General features: G+C 31.5%; 1 protein-coding gene across 1 annotated transcript; it reads left to right on the top strand.

The window, feature by feature from the left end:
- The first annotated feature begins 279 nt into the window (after nucleotides 1-279).
- LOC145327940 (uncharacterized) lies at nucleotides 280-11,288 on the top strand. Its single transcript, XM_080171467.1, has 10 exons — nucleotides 280-374; nucleotides 3,418-3,482; nucleotides 4,787-4,840; nucleotides 5,703-5,747; nucleotides 5,852-5,902; nucleotides 6,195-6,239; nucleotides 6,464-6,509; nucleotides 8,302-8,431; nucleotides 9,671-9,797; nucleotides 10,969-11,288. Exons 1-10 carry the CDS (start codon nucleotides 311-313, stop codon nucleotides 11,104-11,106), a joined length of 765 nt encoding a protein of 254 aa, XP_080027593.1. The 5' UTR covers nucleotides 280-310; the 3' UTR covers nucleotides 11,107-11,288.
- Nucleotides 11,289-13,611: the final 2,323 nt, after the last annotated feature.

The following is a 13,611-nucleotide window of genomic DNA, read 5'->3' as shown; positions in this document are numbered from 1 at the left end:
TGAGTTTGTTCAAAAGTTTTTGCTGAAAAGTCACTTATTTTATTTTGTATTTTATTCATTTGAACAGGGGTTATCAAAAGCGCCTTCAGATTAGTCACATGCTTAATCAAATTTTAAAAATATCCAATTCTTAAAAAGTAATTCTAATATGCTTATATTTTTTGTTATTGAAGCTGCTTCAAATTTTGCTTGCTGGGTCTAATTGTGGCAGTTGCAGTGGTGTATTTCCTACAGGCTTCCAAGAATACATTATTATGGTTAAAAAAAAATCTAATTTTCAGAAGGCTAAACAAACTAAAAATAGGCAAACATGAAAATGTTTCTTTGTTTCTTTGTGCTTTTTATACTTGGATTTGATGATTCTTCATCACAAGGTAATATTCAATATTATTTTTACATTTCCTTTTTTTAATGTCTTTGTTTTCTTTATTTTAATAATGATCAATATTACTTTTAATTTATTGGTTTTATTTTCTTATTATTTATAGTGTATAAAACTTTAATTCATCTCATTGACAAATTGATTTATAAGCTAATTTAATTTAATTTAATTGAATGTTATTTATTGCTACATGAGATATTGATTTTAAATGATTACCTTGTGATTTGTGAATATTCTACTTTACATCTTAGATTAACCCTTTACAGTCGGGCCCCTTGCCGCACCTTAATCGGTCGGGGGGGGGGGGCGTTCAACGCCCCCCCCTAATTATCTCAGTTCCTATTAGAGCTAGAGGGCTAAATTTTTTGTGCAAGTCCCCTGTTTGATAATGAATTTCCGACCTTTTATAAGTCTAAGTCAATTTTCGCTTCCTTCACCCTTTTATTTAACAACCTTTGTTTTTAGGTCTTTTTTTTTAAAAAAATTTCAAACGGCTGTAATTTTCTTATTTTTGAAGCTAGAAGAAAAATTTTTTCCCAGAAAATGTTTATTTATATGTAAATTTTACATTAGAAATATCAAAATATAAATTTCAGCGGCCGCAGCTGTACTTGGCAGCTGCCAGCCGCCGCAGTCGGCGGTCGGCGGGAAAACGGCGGCGGATCTTCATGAAATTTTAATACGTTGTGTAGACATGTAAGATAAGCTTAAGTTTAAAATTTGAAGTCTCTAAGTCAAAAATTGCGGCCACAGGAGCCTTTTAAAGATTTCTGGAGACCTGGAGGATCAGGACCTGCAGGATCATACCTGGAACCTGAAAGTGACTTGAACACCTGTATTTCATATAAGGATGTACTACTAGAGGATTTTTTAGTATTTTGGTATGATAAAATGCTTTGTTTTAGTCAAAAAAATATTTTTGCTCTTTACCTGGATGACCATGCCAGGTTTGCTGGCATCCTGTGCCCGCCAGGATGGAGATATTCAAAAAATTCCAACTCTCAGTTATGTGTCATACCCATACTTAAAAAGTCAAGCAGTTTGGGCTCTTTATCTTTCACACACAGAAAATGAGATAGAAAAAACCGGACGGGGGGGCGTTCAACGCCCCCCCCCCCCCACCCGACCGTTAAGGGTTAAGTACCCATTTCATTATGGTGTAATTACTTCTTTGATATATATAAACAATTTCAAATTCTTGATTACTTTAAATGCACTTCATGGAACTATCCCCTTATGTCATAATTTATTTTATTCTAGTTACTTAACCCGTAATGGTCGGGTGGGGGGGGGGGGGGTTGGCGTTTCTATCTCATTGTGAAAGATAAAAAGCCCAAACGGTGTGACTTTTTAAATATGGTTATGACACATAACTGAGAGTTGGAATTTTTGAATATCTCTATCCTGGCGGGCACTGGATGCCAGCAAACCTGGCAGGGTCATCCAGGTAAAGATCAAATTTGACCCTGGATAAAATTTCAATTTGACGCTGGATAAATTTTTAATTTGACCCTGGATGAATTTTCAATTTGACCCTGGATAAATTTTCAATTTGACCCTGGATAAATTTCATTTCTACTCTGTCGGTTAGTCAGCTCAAGTATGCTATACAGGGTAAATACCTAGGTAAGGGACCAGTCGATAATGATCCTCTAGTGACTCTTAAACCTAACAGGGTCAGAGCTGTCTATTATCAGAATACCTGTACCATCCTTTCTCATCTTTATTCAGTCTGCTAAAGACATCTTATATGTGATACACTATTTTTTTGGAGGCTTTATTGATGACTGGGCTAGGGGAATACCACATCTGTGACTTGAGTTATAGGGGCAATACCAAGGTGAGGGACCAGTCGAAAATTATCCTTAATTTATCCTCTGGCGACCCTTGTTCCTAAAAATGTTAGAGCATTCTGCTCTTAATAAAACTGTCCCTGCCCAGGATCTGTGACTTGAGTTATAGGGGCAATAACAAGGTAAGGGACCAGTCGAAAATTATTCTTAATTCATCCTCTGGCGACCCTTGTACCTAACAGTGTTAGAGCATTCTGCTTTTAATAAAACTGTCCCTGCCCCTCTCTTCTTTATTCAAGTCTGCCAATCACATCTTAAATGTGATCCATTATAATTTTTGAGGAATTAAAATATGACTGAACGAAGGGAATGTCTCAGTTTGTAAAAATCTTTTTATTTAACCAATGTAATTTTGAAATGATATTCTTTTATGTATATGTGTACATAAACAATTTTTATCCAACTTAAATATTTTAAATGAGTTTTAAATTAATATTTTTTTACTTTTAATGTAATTTTTGGAAGTAAATGATAAAGACAATTAAAGAATCAAATAATAATAATAAGAGCAAATTTATTTTGACTTAAACAAAGCAATTTATGTTACCAAAATGCTAAAATATCCTCTAGTAGTACTTCCTCATATGATATACAGGTGTTCAAGTCAATTTCAGGTTCCAGGTATGATCCTGCAGGTCCTGATCCTTCAGGTCTCTAGAAATCTTTAAAAGGCTCCTGTGACCGCAATTTTTGACTTAGAGACTTCAAATCTTAAATTTTAGCTTTTCTTACATGTCTACATAACTTTTAGAATTTCACAAAGCTCTGCTGCGGTGGCTGGCAGCTGTCAATTACATCTGCGGCCGCCGAAATTTATGTTTTGATATTTCTACTGTAAAATTTCATAAAGATAAACATTTTCTGAAAAAAATTGTTCTTCTATCTTCAAAAATAAGAAAATTACAACAGTTTGAAATTTTTAATTAAAAAAAGGACCTAAAAACAAAAAGTTTTTTAAACAAAAGGATGAAGGAAGCGAAAATTGACTATGACTCACTTAAGGTCGGATATTCATTATCAAACAGGGGACTTGAACAAAAAATTGAGCCCTCTAGCTCTAATTATTATTACTACCTCTATTAACTGAAATAATAGGGGGAGGGGGTGTTCAAAGAATACGCCCCCCCCCCAACTTATAAAGGTGTGGCAATGGACTGTCAGGATAAATAATTATGTGTGCAGGTAATGTAAACAAAGCCATCAAGATATTAACCAAACAAGTAAAAAAACTTCAAGAATCTAACAAGGTATATTGAACAAAAGCTTTTATATATATACGTTACAGAGTCCTGTCCTAGAAAAATTTTGTTAAAGTTTTGGCTGTCCCCAGCCAAAATATGATTCATTTATGCAACAAAAAATGACCCATGCAAAATATTTTTTCTGTAATGAAAAATTGGGACGTTACTAGCACTTTGAAATTTGAGCACACTCTTATGGAGGTAAAAAATTCATTGCATCAGAACTATGGCTTCGTGGTGTCCATTTCAAAGTATCTTGTCCCTAGCCTTAGAAATGACTAAAAAACCACAATTTTTTACAGTTTATTGAGAATTAGGAACTATTTCGTTCCTATCATGAGAAAATCTCTAAACATCTAAAAATTGTACAATTCTCAATAAACTTTAAAAAATGGTGGTTTTTGGTCATTAGGCTAGGAACAAGATATTTTGAAATGGACAAAGTTTTCTGATTCTACTCCTCAAGGCCTTTCCTGGTAAACCAAGAAGCCAAAGTTCTGATGCAATTAATTTTTAATCTCCATAAGGGGGGCATCAAAATTTCAAAGTGCTTTTACAGTCGCAATTTTTGCATTACAGAAAAATTATTTTGCATGGGTCTTTTTTTGCATAAATCAACCAATAGCAAATGTACACAGTGTGTATAACTTATTTATTCCGGTTTTAGAAATCAATTAAAAGAAGCATAAGGGAAACAAGTATAGTTTTATAGTTTTATTTTGTCTGTAAAAAAACATAAAATTTACTTGTTTTTAATATTTCTAAAAATATGACTGTACTAATAGGTACATGTAAGAGGAAAATGCTAAATCTGTGATAACAATTAGATTAAAGTATCTTATTTACTTTGTAACAAATTAGTTGAAAAGTAAAATAAGAGGTTCAATAAATGTTGAGTTCAAGACTTTTCAATAATTTTTTTGTGGCTCTATGTAAACAGATTTTTTTTTCTTGATAATTTTGTTGTTTTATAATTCTTTAAGTTTGCTTATAGTGTGTCTTTTAAATTGAAGGATTAAGGATGTAAATTGAAAAAGATGAGTAACAGTCATGAGCAATTATTAAGTAAAGACGTAATAAGTATGCAACAAGAAAAATTAGTAAATTGTTAAAAAAAAACAACTAATTGGTAGAATAATTTGTTGGCCCCTTTTTTTACAGACAATATGGACATATAATATTTATTTCTGTACTCTAACTGTTTTTTTTTCAAACCCAGAAAACGTAGTTATTGGAGATAAAATAAAATAAAAATAAACCAATATTTAACATTACTATGTACTAAGAGGAAAAATATTTCTTTATTCAAGGCAAACTTTGAGGCCACTAACATGAAAATTGAAACTTTGAAAAATGAATCACAGGTACAAATAAATTGTATTTTTGACAGAAAAATGCCTAAAAAATCCTTCCAGTTTTCTAAATAATATCAATAAGAATAAGAAACTTAATTCAATAAGCAATTCGTTTAAATAAGTATGGATTTAAAAAATAAAGAAAGGATTATATAACCACTGTATTTACTGTTAAGTCAAGCAAATGATTTGGAGCACCAAATCAATTAAGGACACACTAATAATTTTAAAAAAGCTTACTATTGTTAATCTTTCTAGTATTTGCTATATGCTTTAGATTTCATTTGTATAAAACTGGACACTGTTATGTTTAAGTAAAAATACATTTTTTATATTTATTTTTTGAGAAATTTGTTTTGCTTCCAATTTATTAGAAAATTTATTTAACAAGTAATGTAACTTATTTATTTCTCTTTATTTATAAGCCTCTTTTTAAAATTTTTGAAACATTAACCCTATTTTTAATATTAATAATATTAATGATATTTTATATTAGACCCTAGCCTCAACCTAATTTTTCGTATTCCAGATTTAAAAAGAAAAAGTAAAAAAAATCTAGGGGAGGAGGGGGGTTTATTCGACCCCCTTTTTTTAATTTTAGTTTTAAAAAGAATTTTTTTTTTTGGGGGGGGGGGGTATTTTTCATTTTTTGGGGAGGTTGGGGACTTAATAGATTAGAAAATAGCATAAAACCATCACAGGACCAGTAGGTATATTCCCTGAGGAGTAGAGTTACTGAGATCTTAAGCTTCAGACGGACAGATAGATATCGTTCTACTTTGATAGATAATAAATATTACAATTTAGTCAATAAAATTTAAGTAAAAAATAAAATCAAAAACATTTGTAATTATAATAAGACTAATTTTAGACTAATGTAAAGAGTTTGGATGAGAAGATAACAAATCAATATGAGGTAATTAAAATAATCTAAGTAGTATTAAGATTTAGATATTTTATTTCTAGCTAAAGTTTCATTTATAAAGACTATACTAAAAAAGAGTATTTTTTCATGTTTAGACTAAAGTTTTGAAATTAGAAAATTTGATTGAGCAAACAAATTTGACTAAGGTATTTTTTTATATAGAAAGTTGAAATTTTGAAGTTTTTATAAAAAAAAATTCAAACTTTAATAACTTTCTTGTCTTTAGAGATTTTTTCGTCAAATAAAAAGTGAAATGGTACATTACAAAAATCAAACCGGCCTTGATAATATCATTACCAAGAGGGAGGAAAATTAAATTTTTTAGAGGGTCAAAACCGTAATCATAGATTATATTTCTGCTTATATAAAAATGGATTCAACCTCTTAACTGTTTATAAAGTACAAAAAAAGTAAATAATTCTATAATGAAATTTTAAGATGGATGTGAACAGTTTGTTTGGGGAGATAACAAATCAAACTGAGGTACATTTGTGATTGTCAAAATTCAAAAGTACTTGCAAGTAGCTCATATGAATTAGACAGTGATGATGTAAAGTAACAAATCTTTTCAATTTTTTATTCAATGTGTTTTACACATAAGTTTTTCTACGTTTCAGGTCAGTCTGTCTGTCTGAAATGGATAGCTATATCACTAATTTAAGCATATAATTTTAAAAATAAGGTTTAATTCAATTTTTATATTTTAGTTTTTACTAAAAGCAATGGATTATAAGCTTGGAATCCTAAAAGTAGGTAAGAAAACTATATTATCTATTAAATATTTGCAGAGAAAAGGACATAAATTAGTGTCAATAAATACATCACTCTAGATCGTTAGATAGAGAGAGTAGGTACATGACAAGAGAAAAATTGGCAAAAATAAAACTGGTGTATTAATGTCAATTTTACACCTTAGTGTATAATAATATTATTAAAATAAAAAAACAGAGGTGACAAGAGCTATATGATATTCTCCCCTCAGGACAGGGCTCCATTTTTGTTATTTGTATTTAGAATTTGAAATTACTTGATAGCTTTGGAAATATAAACACAGCTGGGTCCCTAAAAAATGAAAATGGGTGTCTGCCATTTGAGGCAAGTAGTTGAAAAATGTGTGGATTATACTTTTGACTATAGAGACAACTTCTTGCCCCACAAGCACTGATATATACCAGGCATTGTTAGTTAGTTGCTTTAGAGAGAGGGGGTTGATTTAAGTGTATATATGTATGTATAAATAAGAAAATAAAGAGCTTCCCTAAAATCTCCATTCAATTAGTATAGCGATATTTAGAACCTAAGCAACAACTATGGGAAGTCCTTAAATACATGTTAGAATTGTCCTATTTATTTCAAACTTTGCAAGAAGCGTTGAACACCCTCCCCCCCATAGACGTCCAAGGGTGGGGGGGGGGGTAATGGGGTTATTACCCCCCCCCCAAACGAATTTGGGGGGGAGGGTGTTCAACGCCCCCCGCCAACGACTATTTAGGGTTAAAAAACTGTTGTTAAGAAGGTCTTCTTGCAAAGTTTGAAATAAATAGGACAATTCTAACATATATTTAAGGACACCCCCAAACATTTAGGAGGGGGTATTTACCCCTCACAAACAATTTTGGGAGTGTAAATAGTTACACTTTCCTTAACCACTTAACTTTAGCTCTAAAAATCTCATTTGTTAATTAATGTAAAAAAATATTTTATAGAGAACAAGGACTTATACATTTTTTAATACTTTATTGAGAAATATGGGCTGCAAATGCTAAAAGATACTTTTTTGTGGGTCAATCTGTATAAATCCAGAGAAAGCAATGCATCTCTTTAAGTAATTATATTGAAACATTATACACAAGAGAATAATATTAATAATGAATTATAAATTAAATCACTCTTAACTTAATTTCATATCAATTAATTAAAAAAATACAAAAGAAAAAAATAAACTTATTTTTGGGCTAATTGAATTAAGAATAAAATCAATTATTTTTAGCTTAATCAAATAAAACTTTTAATGTTTAAAATTAATGAATTTTTTACCTTGTTTTAAAATGCACAAAGCATCAGAGTGATATAGATCATTCTCAGTCTAAGTATTATCATCCAGTGGAGTCAAAAAAAAGAATTATTTCTTGACTCATGACACATTTCTTTCACCAGATTTAGGTATCTCTACGCGGGGGATATATTGTTGATAAGTGTATCATTTTAAATTAGAAAAATTAGCAAGGAAAAAAATTCAGAAAACTTACATACTAAACATTTTAATAATTACATAAAAGGCTTTTTATAAAAAATCTTTTCTCCCGTCAGGACAAGTCCCTTTTTGGGACAATTTGTTTAAAAACGGAGGGGAGGGCTTGAAAGGTTTTTTTTTTATTTTAGGTTTTTGCAGAACAATTGGTTATATTTAATTGATTTATGGTTTAGAATTTTGACAATTTCCTAAAAGATAGATATTGCTAAACAAATTTTAATTTGTAATAATAAATGTGTTTTTTTTTTATAAATTTTTGAGCTTTAATCTTTATAAGAATAATATGTTAAGGTAACGCAGAGTGTTCTCAGTATAATATTCTTAATGAAGCAGACCGTGGAATATCCAGTGGAGACGGTGATAATTGTGACTCCACAGGTTTAAATACTAGCCCAATGTGGAAAGGAGCCTCTTGGTACAGGTATATGATTATTAGTAATCTAGATATTAAATATTAAAATAAAAACTTGGGTTAATTGTCTTTTTTGATTCTGTAGCAAAGAATAAAGTTTGTTACATAGTATTCTATATTTTCTAACTGTTGAGCATTCTTATAACATATACGTTGATAAAATATGCCATATTTTTATTTAATATCAGTATCCAGAAAATTTCAGTTGCCCAATTTCTCTCCATCCTTTAATTGCAAACTTGTTGGTAAAATTTTTACAATATTGAACTTTATAAACAGACTGATAAAAGCCGAGAGGGAGAAAACATTTTGCTATTTATTACACTTTTCACCAATGTCTTTCAATAACGTTTTTTTATTTGTTTGCTTAACAACCCTTGGGACTTTAATTGAAATTTGATTGGTTGGTTTATTTACTAGAGTGTCCAAACATTTCAACCACTTATTGTAATCTACAGAAGGGTTAATTTTGTGTATCCTTTTTGGAAATTTACATCAATTTATTGGACATTGTCTTATATACCTTTAGATCTACAAAAAACCCACATATTTATATAAAACAAAAAAAATTCTTTCATTTTTGGCGTAAAAAGCCATTTCAAGGTAGCGAATCTATTTGCCGTAGCATTGAGAAATTATAAATAAGATGATGTTAAGGTTTGGTAATAAGATGAGATTTCTTTTTGGATTAGTTCGATCTTTTTAGGTATATTCTGTTTTCAACTCTAACCATAAACGTCCAAGGGGGGGGGGGGTAATGGGGCGATTACCCCCCCCATTTAAAATTTACCCCTACCCTGGGGGTGCCGTAGGCACCCCCAACCATTTAGGTGGGGGTATTTAGCCCCCCCAAACATTTTTGGGGGGGTAAATACCCTCCCCAAAATAAAAAATCTCTAATAAAAAAAAATTTTTAATACTATATATTTAATAAAATTTAAATTACCCCCCCCAAAAAAATTTTACCCCGGGGGTAAATTTTGTGGGGGGTAAACTAAAATTACCCCTGCCAACAGATTTCAGGGGGGGTAATTACCCCTCCCAAGCAAATTTTGGGGGGGGTAAAAAAAAATTTGCGGCGCGCTTCGCGCGCCATTTTACCCCCCCCCAAAAAAAAAACGAATTAACCCCCCCTTCAAAAATTTTTACCCCCCCCAAAATAAAAAGCTTGGACGCCCCTGACTCTAACCCCAATATCCTAATTTGATAACCTCTTTTTTAGCTTTACAACTAAATGTTTTTCCCTAGGTTTCTCCCTCCTGCAGGGACCATACTTTCCCAGGCTGCTCCAGGTGAAGATCATTGTGGTACATGGCTTTCAGGATGGTGTAATGCAACTTTACCTACTGTACCAGGTTCTACACTAGACATAGAGGTAGTACAAGGCTACTAATTATTCTCATTATAATTAATAAGGTTAAGATTTATACTAGCAGATTTGCCCCAAGCATCTTGTCTGTTTTCAAAAGGGTATGAAAAAAACATACCAGGCTTAAATACAAAAAAGCCTAAAAGATCCCGTGACCTATGTGAAAATGGAGGGTCAAAAATTCAATAGTTATCAAAATTGTAAAATACAGATATTAATCTTTATGATAAGAATAGCAGCTATGACCCCACAGACCTCTATTTTTTTCCAAAAAAATAGTTATATACTTTTCCTTTGTCTATGTGAGATTCAATGTATATAATAGGAGAAAATGTAATTCCAGCAGATATACAGGGTGTCCCTCGTAAACTGTTTTTTTTTTAAACGCTTCTTACTCCCTTAATATTTCAACTATCTTAGTAAAATAAAAAGTATTTGGCAGCCTACTACTGACCATTTAATGATATAGTGATGAAAAATCCGCAAAGTTAACAGAAAAAAATCTACAAGGTAATACATAACATGCTGATTTTAGTCACTATAAGACTAATCTACAAGAAAAATATGCCTTAGTTAACTTTAAAAGCAGCCGGTGGTTAAACGGTGGATCACAAAGACTTACTCCAGACATTATAAGAACTGGCATTGTAGTCTAATTAAAATATCTGGTATATTTCAGGTTCTTGTGTGCATTTGAAGCGAGCTCACATGAAAAATTAACAAAGAAGATCAATATTATGCCTATTTTTACATGTTGTTTACTTATATTACACTTCAGATTCTTGAATATTGAGAATTTCTGGTATTTTATGTCAAGTCTGTTCTATTTTTGTGCTTAGAAAGTCTAAGCGACCAGCTGTTTGGACCCTAACTAATCTTAAAGTTCACAAAGCAAATATTTTCTTGTGGGTTAGTCTATATTCAATAAAATGGACCTCTTATGTAATACCTCGTAGATTTTTTCCTGTTTATTTTGTGGATTTTTCATCATTGCTCCATAAAATGGTCAGTAGTAGGCTGCCAAATACTTTTTATTTTACTAAGATAGCTCAAATATTAAGGGAGTAATAAGCGTTTCAAAAAAAAACAGTTTATGAGGGACACCCTGTATATCCTGTTACTTTTACATAAAAATTATATCAGTGCGTTCACCTAATACCTGTAAGTACTAATTCAGATTTGTTTTGATTATTCTGGTTTCCAATGTTGGATTGCATATGATGGAAAAGTTACCAACTGTGGAACTTATTTTGTGTACTATCTTGATAATATACGAGACTGTACCGTTAACCTAAGATATTGTGGTGCAAACTAGGATTGAGTATTTGACATCAGTAAATTTAATATTTGATGGTTTTTAAATTCAAAATAGAATGTATTAATATATATCAAATTTTTATAAGAATTCCTAGAGAGTTATCATTCATTTTAATATGTATTTAATCAAGTGTTTGTGTTTTTATTGTGTTTAATAAATTTTTAAATAAATATCCTAGAAATAAATGATTTTTTCTGATTAAATGTCCAGTCGTCCTTTAACCCTTAACAGTCGGGCCCATTGCCGCACCTTAATCCGTCGGGGGGGGGGGGCGTTCAACGCCCCCCCCTCATTATCTCAGTTCCTACTAGAGCTAGAGGGCTAAAAATTTTTGTGCAAGTCCCCTGTGTTATGGTGAATTTCCGACCTTAAGTAAGTCAAGGTCAATTTCCGCTTCCTTCACCCTTTTATTTAACAACCTTTGTTTTTAGGTCCTTTTTTACTTAAAAATTTCAAACGGCTGTAATTTTTTTATTTTTAAAGCTAGAAGAAATTTTTTTTTGCAGAAAATGTTTATTTTATTTAAATTTTATATTTGAAATATCGAAACATAAGTTTCAGCGGTCGCAGCTGTACTTGGCAGCTGCCAGCCGCTGCAGTCGGCGGGAAAACGGCGGCGGATCTTTATGAAATTTTAATACATTACGTAGACATGTAAGAAAAGCTTAAGTTTAAAATTTAAAGTCTCTAAGTCAAAAATTGCGGCCACAGGAGCATTTTAAAGATTTCTTGAGACCTGGAGGTTCAGGACCTGCAGGATCATACCTGGAACCTGAAATTGACTTGAACACCTGTATTTAATATGAGGATGTACTACTAGAGGATATTTTAGTATTTTGGTAAGATAAAATGCTTTGTTTAAATCAAAAAAAAAATTTTGTTCTTTACCTGGATGACCCTGCCAGGTTTGCTGGCATCCTGTGCCCGCCAGGATGGAGATATTCAAAAAATTCTAACTCTCAGTTATGTGTCATACCCATACTTAAAAAGTCAAGCAGTTTGGGCTCTTTATCTTTCACACACAAGAAATGAGATAGAAAAAACCGGATGGGGGGCGTTCAACGCCCCCCCCCCCCCCGACCGTTAAGGGTTAAGATATCAGTAACCATTGAACCGATCGGATTCTAATCTTCAGGGAATATAGGGTTTAAGGCTATTTTCTTTTCCACACGATCACTTCAGAAAATGAAAAGCACCCCCCCAAATTTTTTTTATATTTTTATCAATTTTTAATGTTTTATATATTTTTATAAATCTTCATAAATTTATAAATTTTAGATTTTTTTATATTTTAAAATATTAAAACTAATTTTATCAAATTCGAAAAGATTGTAAAACCTTCCTTCTCCTGTAGAGGCGCAGCCCCAAAAAGGTTAATGGCAAAGACATATTTTAAAACATTAAAAAAGAGAAAAAATTTGAAGGTTTTGAAAAATTAAAATCAATATAAAAAGTTATAAAGTGTCATATAAAGTTATAAAATACAGAAAATATCTAAAAAATATCAGGGAGTAAGGGAGGGGACAATGGGCAATTAATTCAATTTAAGAGTATTTGCTGAAAGGCCTTGAAATCCAGATTAATCCAGCAAATATGGAGGAAATTTTAAAGGGAGAGTTAATACAATACAGAAAACAATAAAATAAGAAGAAAGTTCCAAGAAAAAAGCATTCATTTGAAAATTATATTACCAGCACATCAGACTGACATAACCATTATGTAATTAATAACTAGAAAAATCTCCCTGGAACCCATTCAACCCATAGCCCCAAACCCAAAATTTAATTGGATTCTTAGATCGTTTATTAAACAAATATCACAATAAAGTTTTTATCTATGAAATGATATTTTCTGGAGAGAAAAACAATGTTAAAATCAGCCACATCATAACAAATTAAGTTTATTGATAGTCTGCAATATTTAAAATTAACAAACGAGTTAGCGGCATTCTCTGCGCTAGTACCCAAAGTCAGTCAGAAACTGCTAAATTCTTGCACATTCCCTTTGAGCCAGTACCCAAAGTCTGAGACTCTTAAAAATTGAATATTCGATCCATTGTCCCCTCCCTTTCTCCCTGAAAAAATATAAACAAAAAATGTAAACTAGATTTTTGAAATTTTCCCCTTAACCTTTAGGGGAAAAGCCCCTAGATGCTAGGGCCGAAGCCGCTAGTCTACAATACAAAGTAAAACGATGTCTATCCTTTACATATATTTTAAAAAAATTTTCTCTCCTTTTTTAGTTTCTTCTTTAATTCTTTTTTATTTAAAATGATAGAGGACCTCCCTTCTCCTGTAGGGGCGAAGCGCAAAAAGGCAAAGACACTTTCAAAGATTTAAAACATTTTTTTAAACAATAAAAATAAATGATAAATTCTCTACAGGCTAAGTGCAAAGCTGCTAGTCTTCTGAAGAGTAATACACGTAGTTCACTCCCATTGCATTGTAAAAATAGTGTTTTTAAAAAGCAGAGATCAATCTATAAACAGTAAACGCCAAAACA

The sequence above is a fragment of the Acartia tonsa genome, chromosome 9, assembly GCF_053477335.1.
Source record: "Acartia tonsa isolate MP-2025a chromosome 9, ASM5347733v1, whole genome shotgun sequence".
In the NCBI taxonomy this organism is placed as follows: domain Eukaryota; kingdom Metazoa; phylum Arthropoda; class Copepoda; order Calanoida; family Acartiidae; genus Acartia; species Acartia tonsa.
Note: the sequence above shows the minus strand (reverse complement) of the source record. Positions and strands in the feature narration are given on the sequence as shown.